Here is a 24,311-nt window from a genome sequence, read left to right as displayed (position 1 = left end):
GATCTGATGGGCACATTGGCAGTGCACTTTAAGAACCGTATTTCCAAAGAATAAAGATTTTTTTTTTGAAACTCAGTATTTCCCTAAGAGAGTACTGGATGTGAAAGCACTTGAAATAGAAACCTGCATTAATACGAAACTAAAGAAGAAAAACATAATAATACAGCTTCACAGGTCTCTGAGCAGTCTGACTGTGCTCCTAAAAAAAAGTAACTGCTCATGTAGCCAACTAGGATATGTAAATGGACAGTTTATATCTGCCTATCAGGAATTTTCGTGGTTCACAGATGTTTTGATATTCTTTTCAATTCAAATAGATTTTTTGAATACCGTTATGTGGTAGCCACTGTCTTCTTTATAACACTCCTCTGAGACCGGCAGAAATTATTCTTCACAGGTGGAGAAGCTGAACTTGAGAGATGATTGGTCCTTATTATCAGAACCTACAGTATTGAGTAATTACCCTTAGCAGAACCCCGTGACCATGAATTATATCAGTTTTCTGTCTTACAACATCTGTCACACAACTTCTGCAGGATTTCATCTCCCCTTGAATGTCTAATAGATTTCATCTCCCCTTGAAGGTCTAATAGTTGTCTCAGACTTACTATGGCATAAACTGAACTCCTGGTTTCTTTGTTTTTCCTTTTTCAGTTTTCCTGATCTCAGTAAATGGCACACCATCCAACCAGTTGCTCAGGCCCCAAGCTTCGGAGTAAACTTCAGAGTCCTCCTTGACTGTTCTTTCATACTCCATGTCTAATCCATCAGCAATAAGCTCTGTCTTCAAAATATATTCCAGAAGGCTGGCCACTTCTCACCATCTCCTTGTACCACTAATTCAGGCCGCCGTCCTCTTTTGCCTATACAACTTCAATAACTTTCTGACTGGTCTTCTCACTTGTACCTTTGCTTCTTTGCAGTATAACGTCATGGCAGCCAGTTATCTTTTTAAAACCTAAAACCTTTCAAGTCACTTCCCTTTTCATAGTTCTGTATTAGCTTCACATTATATTCAACTAAAATTTAACCTCCATGGCCTAGAGGGCTTTATATCACCTGGCCTCTTGCTAACTGTCAGGCCTTATTTTCTACTGCATATCCCCTCTGTTCCCTTCCCTTGAGCCACACTGGCTTCAAGATCTTGGTACTTTGCTGTTCTTTTTGCCTGGAAGTTCTCCAGAGCTCCATCCTGGGCTTTGTTCAGATCTTATATTAAATGTCACCTCCTGGTTGAAAACAGCTTTTTTAATTTGTTTTCATAGCCTTCGTCATGACTTCACATTATATTTATATGCTTGTCTCCTGCATTATAAGATATTTCTTTTGTCTAGCTTAGGCACTATCCTATCCCTAGCTCTTAACAACAGTGTTTGGCTGGCAGTAAGTGTCCAGTAAATAGGTATGAATGGATACACCAAAGCACAGGTCGTGCATCAGCTTTAAAGAAGAAAGTGCCTAGATTGTAAGAGGAGGGAATCAGGAGAAGATACAGGGGCTTTGGTTGAGGAGAGAGGAGGAAGTAAGTAAGAGCTTTTCATTTCTCTATGAAGGAGGAGGGGCAGTCATCTGCCAATAGTTGGGGAAGTTTATTAATAAACTAATGTGCACTGCAGTATTTAAGGTTAAACAAAAGAATTAGTGAATAAAAACATTAAATGTCAGGGAAAGGAGACTTCCTGAAGATCGTTGAGGCTGGGAAGTCTTGGAGACCTTGAGCTTCAGTTGGGCTTTTCTAGGCAGCTGGGATTTGGAGAGGTGGAGAGGAAACAAGAGGTACTGTAAGTAGGAAGAACTGTAGGCTAACGATTCTGAACCTGGGATGGTTGGGGAGATGCTGGACATTTGCTTTGACTGCTGTAGGGAAAGGAGGCTGCAGAGGTCCTGTGGGACTGATATTGGACAAATTTTATCCTCCAGGGGAAGGAGAGCTATTGGATGCTTTGAGTAGAGGAGTAACCACTACTTGTTTATTTATTATGTTTATTTATTTATTTTTTGAGAGAGAGCAGGAGGGGCAGAGATGGAGAATCCTCAACAGGCTCCGTGCTATCAGGGCAGAGCCCGATGCGGGGCTTGAATCCATGAACTGTGAGATCATGACCTGAGTGGAAACCAAGAGTTGGATGCTTAACCGACTAAGCCACCTAGGCGCTTCAAGGAGTAACCAATATTTAGAATGAGTACTCTGGAGCTGTATGCAGAATTAATTAGAAAGGTGGGAGATGGGTTTAAAAGATACTCTAGTAAAGGTATTTATTAAAGCGAGATTGAAAAGGAAGGGATTGAATTAGAATTGCTTTATTAAGAGAAAATATGCCAGGACCAGATTGCATGGAGGTAGGCAGGAGAGGAGCTGGTGAATCAAAAATGCCTTGGAGTTTTTGAACTTAGGCAACTAAAGAGTTGTGTTGTTCGTACAGAATCAGGATGTTGGACAGGGAAGCGGGTTTGGTGGGGGAAAATGTACCGGGGAATAGTACATTACAGAGGAGAGTTTTTATGTCTATGAATATGAAGTCTTTGGTAATTATATTAAGATGGCGATTCTCTGCTTAGAGCTGGTAACTTGTCATTTTGATCATTGGGTGTTGCTTATGAGTATTTGTATCTTCTTATCTATGCCAATTAGAATCAAACTGATTTTGGTTAGGAAGTACTTACTTCTGTTCTAACAGTTTTTAAGAAAAATTATTGCTCGTTGAATGAATGGGAAGGAAGAGTATTTACTATCATACGTTGCTCTTTATGGTGCTTCATGGTTTTCAGAGTACTTTTCACTTCTGCACTTACAGTAATCCACTGGTGTATGGGTAGTTTAGAAGTGCTGTTCACTTTTTTTTTCTTTTTTTTTAGTGTGGCTAAATCTGCTTTATTTTCAGATTTTTACAAGTGTTAAATCTCAGGACAGTTTCCCCATAATAATTGACAGGTCTTAGTTCCTACTTTTGTCCCATAGTATTTTGTGCCTTATCTCCAACATCATTCCACTGAATATATCTGATCGATGAACTTCAGTAGGCTCTAAGCTACTCAGTGGCGGAGACATGTCTTTTTTATCTTTGTATTTGTTATACTGTTCAGTAGTTTGTTCATTCACCCAGCATTTACTGAGCATCAGCAGTGTTAGGCAGTACTTTAGGCACCAAAGTTACAGAAAAATCAGTGTCCCTATCATTACACAGTTAGCAGTTTGATGACAAGGAAATAGTTACACTATAGTATGAGAAGTGCTAAGATTGATGCATCTTATCTCAGGTTCTGAACTCATTTAATATGTAGTAAGTGAATACAAATGATTTTTAGTTATGAAAATACAATCAGCAGTTTCAGGAGAATTGTTGATTTCCAGACAGTTACACATGAATCATATGTTCTTTGGATTATTCATGAGATGTTTTACCTGGTAATTGTATGGACACTTGAGCTTTATATCTTCTGAAGTCCACTTATTTAAATATATTGGAATTACCATTGTGTTATCCCAAATACTAGGTATAAAAGTTTTAAAATTGTGTATAATTAAATTATTTTATTTTTTACATTTTCAGTGATTGATCATTTTGGTAATTATTTTTCACAGCGAGAGAAATTTATGCCATGATGTAACTTGAGTTTTTTTGTTTTGTTTTGTTTTTAAACAACAAAACTAAAATGCAGTGTATAATAGTGGTAGCTTAACCTTAATTGCTTCCTGCCTTTGGAGTTCTATGAAAATGAGAATGTTCTGACTTTAACAGTTTTCTACTAATTTATGTATGTGGGATGTTCAGGTTATGCATGGTTGGAATTGAAACTGTTCATACTCAGAATCAGTACATAGGTCTGCTGAATTAATTTTCCTCAGCAGTGATGTAATAGAAGAAATGATAAAACATTCCATTTTTAATAAATGGGTAGACTGATGGATTTCACAACACAGATATTTATGTTGTTTTGGTGTGCTATAACTAGTGATAAAGTTTCCAACTCTTTGAGGTATTTTAAGCCAAAGATGTCTCATGGTATTTCTTCTTTGGTCATTTAGCAACAAAAATATGAGCTGTAATTAGAAACCCAGTAGCATGTTCATTACTTTTTTGTTTAATTCACATTTGTAATGTATAACTTGACTACAGTTAAAACATTTTTTTTCATTATGGTATTTTCTGAGGAAAAGGGTATATCCTCAAGCTCCATTGTTTTAAAATAAAAGATGTCAATTTTTCTACTCTGGAACAAGATTTTACAGGTGTGATATGGTATCGACTATTGACTTAATGATTGGGTTTAAATATGTATTAATCAGAGATGAACTTAGTCCTCGGGTTCACATTTAAACTGTGGCATGTTGAAATAATCTAGATCTCCATCTGCACATCTGAATTCATTTTGTAAAATATGGCAAACAGCTGCATTTCAATCGAAAGCTAAAACGACTGCAGGACATTAACCCATTGAGAAGATTACAGTAGGTTTTCAGTTCCATGTTAACTGTATTTATTAGAGAAAATTGACTTGAGTGCTTCTGCTTTTAACTGACTTTTTTTTTTTTTTAAATGTCTAGGAGAAAGGAAATAAAGCATTGGGATGATAGGACTTTGATGTGTAAAGAAGTTATGTCTAAAGTTAATTATCTAAAATCAAACAAAATTTGGGTATGGGAAATAATTATTTTAAAGATTCTAATGAGCTATCAGCTCATCATGTCAGAAAAATGTTATTCACCTGCTTGATGTAAAAATTAAATAACTGACTGTGGAAGGATGATCGTGGTTATAATAAACTAGGATTGGGACCTTTTACCTCTTACCGATAAATACTCTTGATGTGAAACATTTGCAGTAGGGGGACAACTGAAGAAAACTGTTTTAATAGGAATTTACTTTCTGAAATGTCTCTTCTTCAGAGAGAGTGAAAGCGGGGTGACTAAAGGGGCAGGCTGCTCCAGCAACGTCAACAGGACATTTGGCCACAGGATAATCCCACAGACTGACATGTCTTCAAATCTGACATGAGTCAACTTAAATCCTGTTTTTGAAGGCTGGGGTTAATACACAATCTTTGAGTTTAACGTTTTCTCCATGATAGCATATCTTTGCCAGTATTCTCTTGGGTGAGGGAAACATTTTCTGAGGTTCTTGGGAGAGCCAGGTTCCTTGTTTTTTTTTGTTTTTTGTTTTTTGTTTTTTGTTTTTGTTTTTGTTTTTGTTTTTGTTTTAAATCACTGCCCTGATTCTGTAGGACCATTCCTAGAAGTAGTTGGGTTCCTGTCTATTTTCCCCCAATCTTGGATTTGGTGATGTGAATTGTTTTTTGTTTTTTTTTTTTAAACCTGAGTTCTCATCATGATGCTTCTTATCCTATATTTTTGTAGAAAAAAGGACTTACTTTAAAAATCTTTGTGGAAAAGAAATCAGGCTTAACACAAGTTTATGGTCTTTAATAGCATCAGCTTTTTTATGTGCTTTAGAATTTTGGTTTTCAGGCTCAGTTTGAGTGAAACTTTTTCCCTTGTTTTTCTTTGCTCTTGCATCTGGCCTGGCCCTAAGGGCCCTCTAACTAGACCATGACTTCTGTTGGCAGATAGTTGGCTTTGCCACAGAAGGATATTGTGACACTCAGATCTAGCTAACCAGCTAGCCTGCTGTTTATCTTAGTCCTCTGTCCTGTTGACTTCTCAAAAGCTTCTTCTTTTCTTTTTTAAAGTTTATTTATTTTGCATGCGTGCGTGCATGCATGCAAGGGGGCGAGGCAGAGAGAGAGGCACAGAATCCCAAGCAGGCTTGGAGCTGCCAGCACAGAGTCTGGTGTGGGCCTTGATCCCATGAACCGTGAGATCATGACCTGAACCCAAAATCAAAATTCAGACACCAAACCAACTGAGCCACCCGGGTGCCCCAGTACTACTTTCTCTTATCATATGTTCAAATCTGCAAATTATTTTTATTGTAAGGAAATTATATTGCAACGTTTATATGGACATACAAAATAATAGCTAACATTTATTGAGCACTTACCGAGTAATAGTTGAGGCTTTTATCTACTTTTATTGTGATGTTATTTTCACTAATTCTTGTTTATAGGACTGCCACATGCATTAAATAAAACAGCATATATTAGGTTTGGCATCTACTTTTCCTATTATGCATCGGCTTAATTTTATTGGGGGAAAAAGTCACATTTTAAATTGATGAGTTAGTTAACCATAAGATAAAATATCACACTACTTACTTCTGATGTGCTGATTGACTTTATTTTTATTATTTATATTTTAGGGTTTGGTTCAAATGGGGGTTAGATTATGCATTGGTTTTCTAATTTTGTGTTTTGCAGCTGTGCAGTTCTTTGTATTAATGCTCACTTGGAACCCGAGTACATGAATAGAAAAATCAGAGTTGTTCTGTTGTTCTGGATGGAACTGGGAGGGTGTGCTTAGAGACCCCTTGGGAGCTCCCTGAAATATTGCCAGTGAACCTTAGGGCTCCCTGGAACGTATTTGGAAACCATGGAGTTCTGTTATTTTAATGACTCTTTTTCTTCCATTATTTATTGTAAAATTTGTACTAAAACATTTATCACTTAAGTCGGTAATTTTTGATATCATATTCGACTAAGCAGTTTTTCCTTTTTGCTATTTCATTTAATAAAGAATATTAATAGGAACAAATCAGATTTATGTAAAAATTAGAAATTTAAAATTTTCTATACTTTTGAAGTAATTTATAATTGCTTCCACTCTCCATGCATTTGTTTGTAGTTAAATACATTTTGTAAGCCTTATTTCTTTTTTATTTAGATGAATAATACTGCAGCCAGCCCAATGTCTACTGCCACTTCAAGTAGTGGAAGAAGTGCGGGGAAGTCGGTAAGCTTTGCAGCAGAATTACAGAGTATGATGTGAGTATGTCTCTGCATCACACTTCTTACTATTTCAAGTTTATTCATTTGATAAAAGACAATAGAAATAACAAAATTTCTAAAACTTAACTTTGAAATGTATACTTAACGAAGTAAAAATGGAATAGTCTCTTCATGGTTTAAATAGCCATATGTAGAAGGGGCAAAATAGGTTAATAATGCTCCAGTAGTGCTGTATTTGAAAAATAAGTTCTGGTTCATCTTTATAAAAGAATGAACAATCACATAAGTCTGTTTGCTCTCGTTACGATTCTCTGCTCAAATCTGTGTTATGGATTGTTTATTACTATTTTAGTTTTAGATTTAGAGGACTTTGAGGTTGATTATATTCTTGGATAGTTGAAATGTTTTCACAGAGAGGTTCTCTGTTTTTCTCAAGTATCATAATAATTCCATGAGCCTAATTTAAATTACTTTTTAGTTTTGATAATATTTGAAATCACTGTATTGCTGAATGTTGAGAAAAAACATAGAACATCTAAAAAACACGTGTGTTCTTTTTGAGAAATTGCACATTCTTTTCTTAATGTGGAAATCATTCTTTCCTTAAGACTCTTTTTAGCTTAATTTCTTGTTTCTTGCATTGAGTGACATGGCAAATCTTGATTTGAGGGGAGGTAGCATATTTATTAGAAATGTCTGCTGCCATATATTCGTTTTAGTTTATTCTTAGTTCAGGAGACAATTACTCGCATAAGTGGGACAACACATTAGAACTCTTCTTTTCCTGTAGATACATTATTTGTGACATACTGGGCAATTTGAAAAGAATGTTTCTGTGGAAGGTTTAAGTATCTTCCTCTTGTGGGTGTATATTGGTAGCCTTCATAGAGAGTTAACGCTATTGTGTGATGATTATTGTTCAGATACGTAGGCTGTTCATATGCTCGATAAACATAACTTTAGACAGCACTGAGAACGTTTAGGTCGTAGGTTCTCAAACCTTTTGGTGTGAGGTTCCTTTTACACTCTTAGTTGTTGAAGACCTTAAGCAGCATTTGTTTATGTGGGTTTTAATCCGTTAATATTTATTGCCCAGAGTTTAAAACTGAGGAATAAAAAATTAGTAATTTACTTGCAAAATAGTATACCTATTACATGTTAACATAAATAGCATATCCCCTATGAAAATAATTATATTCTTAAACCAGAAATTGATAACATATTTTGTTAGATAAGATGAGAGTAAACTTAGTATATTAATTTAAGAGTTGTATGAGGTGAACCTGGGTTTCAAATTATGGAAAATGTTAAGGGTTTTATGCTGGTATAATTTTTATATGATAAGCATTTTCATTTTAGTTTTGTAGATTTACATTAAGAATATTTTATATTGCATTCTGTTAATTATGTTTCAGAATATCAAATGTGCTTTAGAAGGTTTACAGTAAAGTGAAGAAATTCATTTTCTTGTAGAGCTGGTTCATTGATTTACTTTGTGTTTTTAAAAGCTTTTTAATTTCAAACTCATAAGAGAGTAGGATAATGAACTCCATGCATCCATCATCCAATTTTAACAATAATTGTGTTTTGCTAGTCCTACTTAACCCTTCTCCCTACTGTCTACTTTTCTTTCATACAGTATTTTAAAGCAATTCCCAGACATCATATTTTAAAGTTGGCGGTATTTATTAAAACAATATATTTGTTGTAAATAAAAAATAAGCTCTGTAGCATAGGTCAGCACACCATGGTCATGGGCCCATGGACTGGCTGCCTGCTTTTGAAAAGAAGATTTTATTGGACCACATCCATACTCATTTGCTATCTGTTACTGCTTTCATGCTATATGACAGAGTATTTGTGACAGAGACCATGTGGCCTGTAAAGCTGAAAATATTTACTGTATGGCCCTTTACAGAAAAGGTTTACCTGGTCTATAGAAACAGCTCTCTGTAAGAAAGCTGTATTTCCTTTTGTCATTTATACTTAGGAGAGGTTCTTCTTAGTGCATTTGATAGACTGCAGGCCACTTAAGAAAACAGAAAAAAATAAAAGCTAAATTCAGCACTTTCTTATTAAATACTTTTGCAAACATCTTCTCAACTAATGTGCTTAAGCTGGATTCAGAATGCAAAAGTTATTGTTGGCTACAGCTTTGGAAGAAATGTACATTTTCCTTCTATTTCAGACCTCTTAGAGAGACCATTCCTAATAGTTACATTCATCATTTATAGTCTGAAGTTATTTTTTTCCCCTTATGAATTGCTTCATAGAACACAAAAAAAGGGCTCAAATTGGGGGAAACTTTTCAAATTTACCAATGTTTTTTATTGGTGTAAGGTTTTTAGGCTTTTGATTATATAGGAATAAGTATACGTTTATTGTTGCTTATTTCACATGTGAAGTGCAGCCCTAAGTATTCATGTTTATTTTGTGTTATAGGAATTTCATTCTGTGAATCCTTACCCTCTTGTGTCCCCCCAACCCCCGCCAGTTCTGTTCCGCCTGTTTGTATTGTATTGCTGTTTTTATTTATTTTTTAAAAATGTTTATTTGTTTTTGTGAGAGGGAGTGAGTGAGCAGGGGAGGTGCAGGGAGAGTGGGAGACAGAATCTGAAGCAGGCCCCAGGCTCTAGGCTGTTAGCACAGAGCCTGACACGGGGCTTGAACCCACGGACAGTGAGATCATGTCCTGAGCCAAAGTCAGACGCTTAACTGACTGAGCCACCCAGGTGCCCCTGTATTGCTGTTTTTCAATCTTCTGCTGTCATTTCACCGCTAATGAGCTGTTTTTCTCTTGGCTCCCTGCCCTCTAAATAAGCAACAGTATTGTGGTATCATTTCCAGGGGATAGTTGCACTGTGAAAGGTGTCTAATTGTGAAACACAAATGACATTGTCCTGATCAAATACAGAACTGGCAGCTGGTCTGTACTGTTAGCGCCTTGAGAGAATTGACCATATTTCAAGTTTGTGTTGTAAATTCTACCAGTGAAGTATTCTTTAGGAAGTGTTGTACAGATTTTAAACTAAAGGACGAGCCATCAAAGAGTTGGTGGGTTGGGGATGACCAGCAGCTTTCCCTTACCGAGTGCATATAACTCAGCACATTTGCTGTATGTTTCTTATCACAGCTCTTTGAGTAATGTGTGCTGGGAGGGCCCAAGAGGCTTTTCATTTTTAAGTTACTGAACTCAAGTAGCCTGTAAATTACAAAGTGAAATCTTTTCAATCCACATTGCAGGTATTTTAACAGACTTCTTAAGAATTTTGATTAAGAGCACTTCAAGGAGTTTTCATTGGATATTTTCTTCTTTATTTTACTCATTTATATATTTCTTGCCTTGTTATATTGTACTTTGTCAGGTTTTTGACCTGGTGATGATGCCAGGTTTCACTGCTTGGTAGCATTTAGTGATTCTCATGCAACTAAATTAAAAAAAATAATGGTTTTGTGTTTACACGTTACTTACATTTTATAAGAATTCTTCCAAATGAAAGTTTCATTCATATTTAAAGTTCACAGATTGAAAAGAAATTTCTTTATTCAGGAGTGTTTTTTTATATACAATAAAATTCACTCTCTTAACTGTACAATTGTGCAAGTTTTGCATTTTTAAAAACCAACATTTATTGGCCTCCTGTCTGGTGGTAGCTAAATGCCTTCAGAATAGTGCAGCAATAGAGAAGGGTTGTGGAGACACGTGACTGTCATGTGATAGGATGTGAGCCATGAATTTCATGGTAGTATAAGGGAGGGAGTGATGACCTTCTGAGGGTAAGCTTCCTGAAGTCTGTGCTTCTGACTGCTTCCTGGAGTGTCCTTTAAGTATTCTGTGAGCATCTCAAACTTAGTATGTCCCAAACTGAACTAGTACAGTAAGATTTGCTTCTTTTCCTGGGAATTTTTGGGGTATATAGCAAAATCTGTTTAATCATTGCTGCATTAGACTAGGGCAGAGTTGTCTATGTAAAATGGTACCTTTTGGCTATTATTTAACATTATAAGTTTTGAGCTGTGAGAGAATTCTGTTCCCAGTTCTATCCTCACGCTAATCTGTCTTTAAAGAGACCTGGTATGTAAACATAGGAATTAGTAATACATGTTCATTAAACTCACACAGGGTTGCTTCAAATATTGAGTTTCCCTACCGTGCTTAAGTTTTTTAGGAAATTGGAGAAAAATTCTTAAAGGTAAACAGTGCTGACATTTATTACACCTTCAGGGATGCTTTAATAATACTGATGATCATAGTGAATGCTTGTGTAGAGCATAGTGTGTACCAGGCACTTCCTGAATGCTTCCATATACCATTTCGTTTCTTTCTTTCATTTTTTTTTTTTTTAAATGTTTATTTTTGAGAGAGAGAGACAGCATGCGAGCAGGGCAGGGACAGAGAGAGAGGGAGACACAGATCTGAAGCAGGCTCCAGGCTCTGAGCCGTCAGCACAAAGCCCAGCGCGGAGCTGGAACTCACGAACTGCGAGATCATGACCTGAGCCGAAATCGGGCGCTTAACCGACTGGGCCACCCAGGCCTACCCCCCCATCCCCCCCCATTTCATTTAATCTTCACACAGCCCCGTGAGGTGAATACTGTTACTCCCCTCTCACAGATTAGAGGAAGAAATGGAGACACAAAAGTTAGTAACTTGCAAAAAATTGCCATTATAATAAGTGGCAAAACCTGGTGTTTAAGCCTGGGAGTGTAACTCCATCAGAGTCTGTGCTTTGATGTATTATGCTAAACTACATTTCAGTCAATAGAACTTTGATTCTGATCTATGAAATTTAGTTTACAAATGAATGTTTATTAATTTATGTGTGAGTAGTGTACTGTAATGAAGTAATGACAAAGCTGAATTATTAGTATTAATTAGTGTTATTAGTAATGAGGTCTAATTTTTATAAGAAGTATTGGAATGTTATTTTCATATACTCATAGCATTTATTTCAGTTTCCTATACCTGACCACCAAATTGCTTTAAGCAAGGCCATGTCAGTAACGAAGAGAAAGTATAATTTTTAATTGAAATTGTATATTTATTACTTACATGCTCCTTATTGGATGCTCCTGTTTGTGATATGTCATAATTTTGGATATGGCTACATGGTTGAATATTTAATGTAATATTTAACATAATGTGAATATTTAAATGTACCTTTTATATTTTATCACTATTAACTAATACTTTAATTCCTGATTCCTGGTAATTTAAATTACACTGAAATGCGTGGATGAACTTATCCTTGTACTTTTTGTGGAATGCATCTATTTGGAATATTTTAATATATACATTGGTTTATAGATACAACAATAATGAGGATTTTCAAATTATTTGAAATGGGTCACAATCTTTCCTTTTGAAAGTGAGAAAATGCTAAAGCCGATTGAGAACGCAAAAGCGCTGTGTAACTGAAAGTTGGTTATACTTATTTTCCTTTCAGAAATAAAAATAAGGAAATGTTTAAGTTGCTACATCCAACTGAATGAAGTCCTTGCATTGAACAAGTGTGTCATCTTATAAATGGGACAAAATACAGTTTTGAATTTGTGCTGAAATACCTCTATCCGTTATCTCATGAAAAGAAAGTTAGTAGGCCTGAGTTGAGGATAGTATGTATGTCTCTAATTAGGGAGAAAAACGTGTTGCTCACTCTTAGAAACGAATCCTTAAAATTCAGAGAAACAGTCATTTTGGTAATTTTATATTGAATATTCTTAGTAAGGTAGGGAAAAATAGGTAAAAATTCATAGATTCGTCATTCTAAAATTGCAGTGTAGTTGCAAATTACGAGACTGGAGAATGGGAATACTGGTTCTGAGCTAGTTTGATGGTGAACCAGGACCTAGCAGATACACAGTTGTGTATAGACTTCACTTGTCTTTAGTGTGAGCATTCATGCATTCCACTGTGTTCCTAAGCACTTGCCTAGACTCTGAGAGTGTCATATGCATATATATATATATATATATATTTTTTTTTTTTTTTTAAATGCTTATTTACTTATTTTGAGAGAGAGAGCTCGAGCAGGGGAGAGGCAAAGAGAGGGAGAATCCCAAGCAGGCTCCATGCTGTCAGTGTAGAGCCTGACCCAGGGCTCCATCCGATGAACCATGAGATCATGACGAGCTGAAATCTAGTCAGACACCTAACTGACACTGCCACCCAGGTGCCCCCCCCCACCCTTTTTTAATGTTTATTTATTTTGAGAGAGAGAGCACATGCGAGCTGGGGAGAGGTAGAGACAGAGAAAGAGGGGGAGAGGGAGAGCATCTAGCATATGATTTATTTACACTATTCTTTCTAAAACCTGAAAAGCTTCCAAATTTGAAGTACATTTCTCAGATAAGGGATTGTGGACTTGCATCTACTTCATAGGGTTTATTTGAAGATGAAATGAGATACTGAGTCAAAGCGCATAGTTCTTGTTCCTGGCACATAGTACATACTCTCCTGTTAGTTGTTGCTATCATCTTATAAAAAATGTTATCAGCTGGGGTGTCTGGGTGGCTCAGTTGGTTGGGTGTCTGGCTTCGGCTCAGGTCATGAGCTCGAGGTTAGTGGGTTCAAACCCCGCGTTGGGCTCTGTGCTGACAGCAGAGAGCCTGGAGCCTGCTTTGTTTTCTGTGTCTCCCTCTCTCTCTGCCCCTCCCCTGCTTGCATTTGGTCTCTGTCTCTCTCTCAAAAATAAACAAACATTAAAAAAACTTAAAAAAAGGGGCGGGCGCCTGGGTGGCTCAGTGGGTTAAGCGGCCGACTTCGCTCAGGTCATGATCTCAGGTTTGTGAGTTCGTGCCCTGCATCAGGCTCTGGGCTGACAGCTCAGAGCCTGGAGCCTGCTTTGGATTCTGTGTCTCCCGCTTTCTCTGCTCCTCCCTGCTCATACTGTGTCTCAAAAATAAACACTAAAAAAACTTTAAAAAAACTCAAAAAAACCAAAAAAATGTATCATCAACATATGATTAGGAAACTTATAAAAATGTAAGTGTAGGGGCAGATGTTTGCAGTTTTATGGGAATAATTTTTATAATCATAGAGAAAAATGATTTGTCTACATTATAGCCTGTTGTCCAGTAGAACTGTCTGCGGTGATGGAAATTTCTATTTCTGTGCTCTCCAATATGATAGCCACTAAACACATGTGCCTACTGAATACATTAAATGAGTATATTTGACAACCTAAAAGAAATATGGAAAATACAAATTATACATGGACTACTACTTTTCTGGGATGCTTGCTTATATTTTTACCAAAATTGGGAAAATACATACTACATGTTATGACTTTTTTTTTTTTTTGATTTAATATTTACTTTTAAGTGCTGTTACCAGTTTTACTTTTTACTTCTTCCTCTTTTATTGTGGCTGTCATTGTCCCACAGTTCTTTAAAGATTTGGGGATATTAATTTTTGGTTACTTTGGCAGGTCAGATTTGATTGTAAAGTTTAATGTTACATTAATGTTCCGTTTTATAGAAAGTACGGATAATTAATACTGAAGTGTTAATTTCTTAAAAATGTTCCTTTGTGAATTTATATATTCTTTGTCTTACTGAAAATCCCACGACTATAACTCTGAACGTATTGTGTTGTACTTGATTATCCTGCCATTGTGCATTTAGCTAGATTTGCAGAATTACTGGTAGCTGCAAAGTTAGCATTATGTTATGAAGTATTAAGTCAAGTCATTTTTTTAACATGCTGAGATTTTGAAAACTTGTTATTTTTAAACGTACCAAATTCAAAATTAATCTTTTGGAACAGTAGTGGGTAGGGGTGCCTGGCTGGTTAAGTCGGTAGAGTGTACGACTCTTGATCTGGGAGTTGTGTGTTCAAGCCCCAGGCTGGGTGTAGAGATTACTTTAAAAACACAAACAAAAATCTTAAAAATAGTAGTGGGTAAAAATGGATTCTTTAGTACAGCAAATACATCAGAAAGTGGTTAGTAATTTTGGATAGGAAATGAAAATTTGATATCTACTATCACGTATTGATTACCTCCTAACAATAAAGTCTGTTGATACAGGATGTAAATGATTCCTAAAATGAAAAAGATATAATTTCATATAAAGTAATAATAGATTTTTAATATAAGGGAATGAATCTTTTTTAGTTGATAGTTTGTTGGGTCTAAGGTTTCATGACCATTTTTAAGTTGGCTGACACACAGCTCTGATTGATTCTCTAGGTGTGAGACTGATACGTAGTTTTGCATTACATCCAAGGACATGAGAATTGATTTATTTTGTGATGTATTTTAACATGTTAACATATATATTAATACGTTTGTATATGTTTTTGATATACTAAGATACATCACAAAAATTTATATATTGGTATGAGTGTGCTACCTTTTGCAAATGTATATTTTTTGACATCACTGCATAGATATTTAGAAGATCTTAAAATATCATGTGCCTTTTTGAGAATACTATAGTCATTAGGTTTTCTGAGTGGCATAACCGTTTTTTTTTTTTTCCTGGGACAGAATATAGTTTACAAACCACTGTTCTAGGGAAGAGAAGTGAGAACCAACTCTTAATCTTTGACTGCTTTCTTCCTCTTTTTTTCTCATTGATTTCTCTGTCTTGAAAGAACAATATATTTTACCATGGCTGGAACAGTGTTCGTAGCCTTTTGTGACTTTTCCCTATTCCTGTTTTACGTGGGTTAGGAATGTGTGTCTAATAGGGATAACAATGCATTGGTAATATATTTCTGCCAATTATGGGTTAAATTAAACTTTTTGGGCTGGTCTGGCAATCAGTTGATACTTATTTCTTCAACAAAAACAGCATTCTTTTTGTGTGGAAATACACTCAGTCAAACTTGGAGTACAACCCATTTCTAAGTCAAATACTGTATTTTTTTATTCTGCCTCTTCTAACCTAGAATTTGGGTTTCATAATATCCTGTATATCTCTAATCCTTTGGAAGGATATGAACAGAGGTAATATCTGTTTTTAATATACAGTAAAACTTATCTGGAATTTGTAATATAATAAAATGTGAGTAATTTAAAGGGTAAATTAATATAAAGGACGATAATGCCACATCTGAGTGATTTACATAGCATGATACAGTGGAAAGGGTTGTAGATTTGCAGTCGCGAGATCTTGGTTCACTTCTGTGTTGGTGGGTTTTATATATTAAGAACAAAATAACCTCCCTTACCCACCCCCACCAAAAAAACCCTAAAACCCTAAAACCTAAACCCTAAAACCATGGAAATGTTATGGGTAGGAATTATTATATCTACATTTTATTTAAAATGAAATGTCTTTTATATTTCCTTATTATAGAAGCAGTTCATGTTTTTTTCTGAAAAGAAAAGATATCAGGAGATATAGAAAGAACCTAAAGAACATTTTAAACTCACTGGGTTAAAGCACTGTTAATGCTTTGGTATTTATCTTTCTAGTTCCTTTCCAATGCATGTAAAAAATAAACACCAAAAGCTCATATTGTAACTGCTATTGTATAGCTTGGATTTTTACTTGTATAATACCATAAGCTCTTTCCATATTGATAAATATATTTAATGTCATTATCTTTATAGCTGCAGTGTGTATTTTTCTAATATTTCAGCATTACAGATAGAATTGTAATGAACTTTCATTATATACAGATATAGAGCTATTCCTCTCCTTTTTTCTCTTCTCCCCCACCCAGTGTTTTCTCTCTATCTCTGCACTGTGTGTGTGTGTGTGTGTGTGTGTGTGTGTGTATGCATGTGTGTATCTTTGAGCGTGTGACTGGATATTTTGTTAGGACTAATTCTTTTAAGGTTTTTGTTGACCTTCCATAAAGGCTTTAATGAAATGTAATTCTACCAATAGTGTATATAATATATACCTTACCAATATTGAGTAATGTGACATATGTATGTTTACATTTATTTATATATAAATCAATATATAATTGAAGTAAATTCACAATATTGTTAGTTTCAGGTGTACAACATGATTTAATAATTCTGTATATTACTCAGTGCTCATCATGATAAGTGTAGACACCATCTATCACCATACAACGTTATTATAGTATTATTGGCCATAATCCCTATGATGTACTTCTCATCTCCATGAGTAATTTATTTTATAATTCGAAGTTTCTGTCTCTTAATCTGTTTATCTATTTGCCCATCGCTGAGTCCACTTCCCCTCTGGCAACCACCGGTTTCTCCTCTATATTTACGAGTCAGTTGTTTTACTTATTCATCTGTTGTGTTTTTTAGATTCCACATATATGTGAAATCATACAGTCTTTGTCTGACTTATTTCACTTAACGTAGTACCTCTGGGTCTATCCGTCTTGTTGTAAATGGCAAGACCTCATTATTTTTTATGGCTGAGTAATAATCCATTATATATATATACCACATCTTCTTTATCCATTCACCTGTTGGTGGACACTTGGGTTGCTTCCATACCTCAGCTATTGTGAGTAATGCTGCAGTAAACATAGGGGTGCCTGTATCTTTTCAAATTAGTGTTTTCATTTTCTTTGGGTAAATACCAAGTAGTAGAATTACGGATCATATAATATTTCTATTTTTAAGTTTTTGAAGAACCTCCATACTGTTTTCCAGTGGCTGCACCAATTTACATTCTTAGGAGCAAGGCATGAGGTTCCTTTTTCTCCATATCCTTGCCAAGACTTTCTGTTTCTTTTTGATGCAAGCCATTCTGACTGGTGTGAGGTTATCTCACTGGTTTTAATTTGCATTTCTCTGATGCTTAGTGATGTTGAACATCTTCTCAAGTGTCTGTTGGCCATCTGTATGGATTCTTTGGAAAAATGTCTATTCAGGTCTTCTGCCTTTTTTTCCATCAGATTTTTGGTTTTTTGATGTTGAGTTGTGTCAGTTTTTGGTATATTTTGGATATTAATCCCTTATTGCATCTATTATTTGCAAATATCTTCTTCCATTCACTAGGTTGCCTTTTGTTCTATTGATGTTTTCCTTTGCTGTGCAAAAGCTTTTTATATATTGTTGTTGTCCTAATAGTTTGTTTTTGCCTTTTTTTCCTTTGTGGGAGGAGATGTATCTATAGATATGTTGCTAAGGCCAGTGTCTGAGAGATTACTACCCGTGTTTTCTTTTAGGAGTTTATGGTTTTAGGTCTCACATTTAATTTTTAATTCATTTTGAATTTATTTTTGTGTATGGTGTAAGAAAGTGGTCCAATTTATTTTGAATGTAGATGTCCCGTTTTCCCTGTACCATTTATTGAAAAGACTGTCTTTTCCCATTGTATATTCTTGCCTCTTTTGTCATAGATTAATTGACCATATAGATGTGGGTTTATCTCTGGACTCTCCATCCTGTTTCATTGGTTTATGTGTCTGTGTTTTTTGCTAGTACCATACTGTTTTGATTACTATAGCTTTGTAGTATAGTTGGAAATCTGAGCTTGTGATACCTCCAGCTTTGTTCTTTCTCAAGATTGCTTTGGGTATTTGATGTTTTTTGTGGTTTTATTTATATATGCTTACATTTATATATATTTTTATTCATATGTATTTTAAGTATATGTATTGTCATGAAAGAATTATTTCAGTTTAGTTTTTAATTGGTAATACATTCACACATTTAAAAATAGTCACAGTTATTCAGTGAAACGTTCTCCTGACATTGTTGCCTGTTTTTTACCCTCTGAGTTACAACTTCTTTCCTGTGTATTCTTCCAGTTTGTCCACATATAAACACATATGAATATGTTCTTATTTTTCCTTTTTACACATGGAGTAACATGTTACAGACATTCTTTTGTATTTATTTAAAAAAAGTTTTGGGGTGCCTGGGTGGCTCAGTCAGTTAAGCGTCCAACTCTTTCTTGGTTTTGTCTCAGGTCATGATCTCGCAGTTCATGAGTTGGAGCCCTGCATCAGGCTCTGCACTGACAGCACTGAGCCTACATGGGATTCTCTCTCCCTGTCTCTCTACCCCTCCTCTGCTCTGTCTCTCAAAATAAATAAACTTATTTATTATTAAAAATATATTAAATTTTATATAATAATTTTAATATAAAATATTTAATATAAAAATAACAATTATTATTAAATAAAAAAAAATTTTAAAAAATGCATCAAGAGACCTCTGCATAGCAACATAAACAGAAGACAGAAAGAATGTGTTTAAGGTCTTCTGGTGTTTTGTAGTTGAGTTATTGTTTGATGAACTCGAGAGCCTAAATAAACACAAGGGAGCCCTTTATTATTCAAAGGAAACTGAGGCAACTTCTAAATGTGTTACTTAACTCAGAAAAGGTAATAAGATCTTCATACTGATAAACAAAAAGAAGGAACAAAAGCAATCTGTAATCACTTACCAAGAGAGAGTCTTATACTTTGGTGTGTGTTTATGTGTCTGATATAATTTATTTAAGTTTTTAGTAATTTTTAGCTATTGCTGTGATTTTTGGTCCTCTTCCTTCTCTCCACCCCCAACTTAATATACTGTGAACGGTTTCTATGTTATTAGACAATTATTTTATTATATAGATATCTTTCATGCTATTAATCCCTTGTTATTGAACCATTTGATTATTTCCAGTTTTTCTACTTTTATTAAAAATAACGTAATAAGATCTTGATACCTATTACCTTAAAATCTTAGAAGAACTTTGGAATCTAAAAGCCTTTTTGATAGTAACTTCCTAATTTTTCTTCCAAGAAAATTGGACTGATTTATATTTCCATCAGCAGTTATGAGAATATCCCTCTCCATCTCTCTCTGATATTTAATAGTTGTGCTATTTTACAGCTTTTCTTTGACTACTGAGTTTGTAAATATTTTAGCCATTTATATTTCTTTATTTGTGGGCAATTGTTCCTATTCTTAGCACAATTTTACTGGGTTCTTGTTTTTCCCTATTGTTTACTGAAGCTTTTAATATATTAAAGGCATTGGCCCTTTGTTGATCCTAGTATGGAAGTCTCTCCACCCTACTCCCCATCTTTTGGTTTCTTTAAGGTTTGTCTATAGTGAGTGATTTCTTTTCAATATGTAAGTTTTCATTTTTAATGTAGCTAAATCAGTCTTATACTTCTTTATTGCTTCTGCCTTTGACAGGAAGTCCTACCCTCAATTTTTGTACATATCTTCTGGTACTTATATTTCAGGTTTTTAATTTCTACAGTTTAATATTTTATCCATTATTTTGTTGTATAGTGTCAAGGAAGGTTCTAAGTTAAAACAGTTTTTAGATTGGGTTGCCAGTGGTCTAACCACCATAAATTATATAAGCCTTCCTTTTCCCTCAATTGAAATGCTACCTTTATCAGATAATAAATTATTATTTTTGAGTTTTCTGCTTTGTTCTATTAAATTGTCTATTCCTTTGCCAGTACTACATTACTTTAGTTATTATAGCTTCTTAATATGTTTTAAAATTTGCTATTATAGTTCAGGGTCATCCGCATAACTTTTCCATTTAAAATATTTCTTGTCTCTTTTCCTATTTTTATTCTTCCAGATGAATTTTTAGGGATCATTTTATCAAGTTCCAAAACAAATTCTAAGTGCAAATTTTAAGCAGTTTCATTTTTCTTTTCTTTTTATGCTTTCTTGCTGTATACTCGGATTTCAGACATTGGTCTTTTGGTCTTTGCAGTTCATTTTACTTTTAAAGTTGATTAATGAAATAATTTTACATTTAGAACGTTTATTTGAAACAACACTGGATGGAAACTAATGAATGAGTTGGTTAACTAGTGTATGATTAGAGACTCCGAAGAACTTCTCCGTTTTCTTTAATATTTGTTTTTCTTGCTTGAATGTAGAATTGTGCTGTGCCTGCAATATGTAAAAATCAGCCAAACTATCCCCTCAATTTTAAATCATGCAGTTATTGTCTTAATTTTGAATGGTGAACATGACAGGAAACAAAAGACTAGTTTAATTTTTTCATAGCTATGTAAAATTGTATTCCGACTAATGGAATTATTTATATATAAGGGTGTATATGCAATATAAGTTCTAGAGAGTAACTGTAGTTAATATATTTATTATGTAAATACATGAGCTAATTTAAGCCATCCATTGGATTTTATTTTGACCATATTAACGAACATATTTTATAGTAGATCTATGCACATTTATTACCATATATAAACTGAATACTAGGTCCAATTTAATCTTTTTTAAACTGAAATTTCATTGTTAATATCATGTGTTGTAGTCCACTTGTAATGTAGTGATGCCCCAGGGCACCACAGAGCTACTTTGCTCCTATGATAAATGATCCTACTTTGCTACGCTGTTTGATTTTACGTATTTTTATAGTTTTTTTTTTACGTTTTCTCTCTTCTTTGCAGCTACTAATTTTGTTGTTGTCAGTGTGCCCCACTTTGGCAGTGTTTCACTTCCCCCTTTTTTGAAAGCTGCTTCACCAGTCTACAAGAGACTAGCAGTCAAATTTATTAGATTTGTATTTAAAAGAAGAGTTCATAAACTCGGAAAGCCAGAGACACTCTTCTGAGAAAAATCATATGATCTTTGGTGCATAAACTTAGTATCAATTTTGAGAGCTGAGTTTACTTACTTCTTAGTTCTGGTTTTGGCTGTATTTTTAATAGCTGGAATTGTCAGATGGCAGGTCAAAGTTTATTTGTAAGTCCTATGTTTAGGCCTAGATCTGCTTTCCCAATGAAACCGTGTGAGGAATTTTAGTTAGATTGGTGGGTTAGTTCAGTACACACAACATTTTTTCTTTTACCCATAAAAAATGTCTAAAGCAATATTTTCAGTGGTGCCTAATTATTATTCAAACCATTTTGAAGCAGTAGGCAAGACCACTGGCTGAGGTAGGTGAGGATGGGAAGTCGGGAAGCCGGAGGGGAGGGTAAAGTTTGTAATGGTAAAGGGAGTTAGGAAGTGAAAGCTTCTTAGGAATATGCTTAGTCTTGTCTAAGTTGTCATGGACTCAGCATTTACAAGGGCTCTGACAGTGAGGTGGTGTAATTTCTGTAACAGTGCTTAGATGCTGGGCATGGGACTGGAAAAGAAAGATGATTAGTGATTTGAAGGCAGATGTGGCGGAAGCATATTGAAATTTAAGATGTTCTAATCACTGAGACTAGGCTGGTGGGGAAGGATGGGTAGAAAGTATGAAAGAGCTGATCAATTTGTAGAAAAACGGGAGAAAGAGAAGGGTGTGGAAACTGCAGAGAGGTATAAAAGTAAGTAGTTTGGAAGTGGTAATTAAGAAAGCTGAAGGAAGGGGCGTCTGGGTGGCTCAGCATCTGACTTCAGTTCAGGTCATCATGATCTCGCAGCTCGTGGGTTCGAGCCCCATGTTGGAATCTGTGCTGACAGCTCAGAGCCAGGCGCCTGCTTCAGATTCTGTGTCTCCCCCTCTCTGTCTGCCCTGCGCACGCTCTTTTTCTCTCTCTCAAAAATAAATGAATGTTAAAAAAAATTTAAAAAAAGAGAGCTGAAGGAATAGAAAATGTAACAAAATAGAAGCATCAGCTTGGACATCCCTTCCTCTAGGAAGACTTTCCTGGCCTGTTCAGTCTAACATTAATTGTCTTTGTGTGTGCTGTGGCACCTTAGAGCGTACTCTTACAGAGGTCCTTATTGTTTGGCAGGAATCTTTACTTGTCTGTTTCTGTTCCCCACTGTAAGCTTCATGACTACAGAGATTGCTTTAATTTGCCTGTTTTTCAGTACTCTGGTACACATGAGTGCCTGGTATGTGTTAAATAGAATAAATAGGAAGTTGTGTTCATAGTGGGTAGTAACATTTAGGAAGACCGTCTTTACGGGAGTTGCTGATGCTGAGAAGAGGTCAGAGGTCTTCAAAATAGAACAGGTAGGAAATAGGGTTATGGGTAATCTATCTCCTACTATATGTTCGATTAGGACTTCAAATTACCACTTTATTTTGGTCATCCCCTGAGTTTTTAAGGTTTCAAGCATTTGTGTATTGTGCATCAGGTATTTATTTTGCTTCCCTATTAACTTGGGAACTAAAGTTTCACGCTTCCCTTTATTCTCTTACTGCATTCACTTTAGTTTTTTCTTTATCTTTGCCTCATGAAAAACATTTTTAGGTATAACCCTCTTATCTATACTTACAGCATCTCTGATTTGCTTGAAACCTCTACTGTGTCCTTAGAAAATTGTAAGATAACGTGTAGTGTTTGGTTTATAGAAGGCCATTTGTGGAAGGAAGTGTTTCTCTAGTGGAGTCATACAAGTATGGATGAATTCTTTTTAGTTTTCTTTTTTTGATTAGTTTTCTTTTTTTATATTGCTGTGAGATCTTTATAAAATGCAAATGATAACGTCCACGTTTCAGATTTCTCATATGAACTAGGTCATATATGTCAGTCATTTACATAGGAGATTGATAGGTGTTCTGTGCAAATCTCTGTATAAATGTCTATGCCTTTTAAATTAGTTTGACTTTATAGGATTATAGATAGAATTGAACTTCAGCTTATCTTTGTAGAACCACCTGTCTGCCTTCATTCAGGAACAAAGCAGTCTGGTAGTATCAATTACTTAGACTGAATGGAAAATTTGAGAGTCTTTAGAAATTGTTTAAGGCAGTCTTTTTATTTACTGGTGAGGAGGCTGAAGAGCAGAGAGAAGGAGGTGGTTTGCCCTCGAATGTGTAGTTGGTTAGTTTTGGTTTCAGGGTCACATACCTGGTCTTCTGAACATCAGTTCCATTCACTTTCCCAGAGCCCCTGTGTATAAATTAGTGTTAATTTGACTATTTGTCCCATAGTCCTCATTAAACTACCAGCATGACTCAGTTCTTTGTTTTACTTTTGTATTTGAGATGATACAACAATATTGGACCCACTTTAAAGTGATGAGTGAGGTATATACTTGAACTGTGTATATTTAAAGCATAACTTCTTTATATGCCTAAATTCCTGTGATCATCTACTATAAACTGCTCTTAAAGTATAAAGACTTCATTCATGTAGAATGTCTAAATTTCCATGATTAGAACCTGACTTTTAACTGACAAAAAGAGCTTATCCTTAAAATTTTTTGTTGCTTCCTTTAAGAGATGCAGTGACCTAATTACGACCACATTTCAGCAGCCAGATGTTATTTTTACAAATTATTCTTTGGTTTGAAGTTGTTTGTTTGTTTTTTTTTTCTCTCATCAACTCCCAACATTTAGTCTAAAGCAGTGCCACCCAGTGTAGTCAGTATGTGAACTGTTTGTCATTGGTCTTTTATGAGATAACTAGCTTGAGCCAGATTGTTAACCAGTCCTCTGCTTCCCTCACTGAGATAATTTTCCTATGAAAAAAGCTGAGCTAAATGGTGTGCACAGTGATGCAGTTTGTTCACATTTTGCTGCAAACTCCTTATCTCATTGTGGACTTGTAATGAACCATTTTTAGATGATCGTCTGCTGGCAGATCACATGAGATCTAAAGGTTTATTGTGTGCAGTTGCGTTTCGTTTATTCCTTCAACAGATGCCTGT

The 24,311-nt window shown here is 35.1% G+C and overlaps 2 protein-coding genes across 19 annotated transcripts in view; one reads left to right on the top strand and one right to left on the bottom strand.

The window, feature by feature from the left end:
* SUPT3H (SPT3 homolog, SAGA and STAGA complex component) overlaps nucleotides 1-24,311 on the top strand; it is a 544,169-nt gene that overhangs the window by 5,239 nt on the left and 514,619 nt on the right. For 3 of the 6 annotated variants that reach the window (XM_045058578.1, XM_045058576.1, XM_045058577.1), the window contains exons 1-2: nucleotides 4,584-4,637; nucleotides 6,779-6,879. In XM_045058578.1, coding sequence (XP_044914513.1) covers nucleotides 4,584-4,637; nucleotides 6,779-6,879 — 155 coding nt within the window. Of the gene's footprint in view, nucleotides 1-4,583; nucleotides 4,638-6,778; nucleotides 6,880-24,311 lie in introns of those variants that run through there. The other 3 variants (XM_045058574.1, XM_045058575.1, XM_045058583.1) reach the window with 2 other exon arrangements.
* Nucleotides 1-24,311, bottom strand: part of RUNX2 (RUNX family transcription factor 2) — a 330,028-nt gene that overhangs the window by 280,118 nt on the left and 25,599 nt on the right. The gene's annotated exons all lie outside the window — the stretch shown is intronic.

Source organism: Felis catus, chromosome B2, assembly GCF_018350175.1.
Source record: "Felis catus isolate Fca126 chromosome B2, F.catus_Fca126_mat1.0, whole genome shotgun sequence".
In the NCBI taxonomy this organism is placed as follows: domain Eukaryota; kingdom Metazoa; phylum Chordata; class Mammalia; order Carnivora; family Felidae; genus Felis; species Felis catus.
The sequence above is the reverse complement of the archived record's forward strand: the minus strand, read 5'-3'. Positions and strand labels throughout refer to the sequence as shown.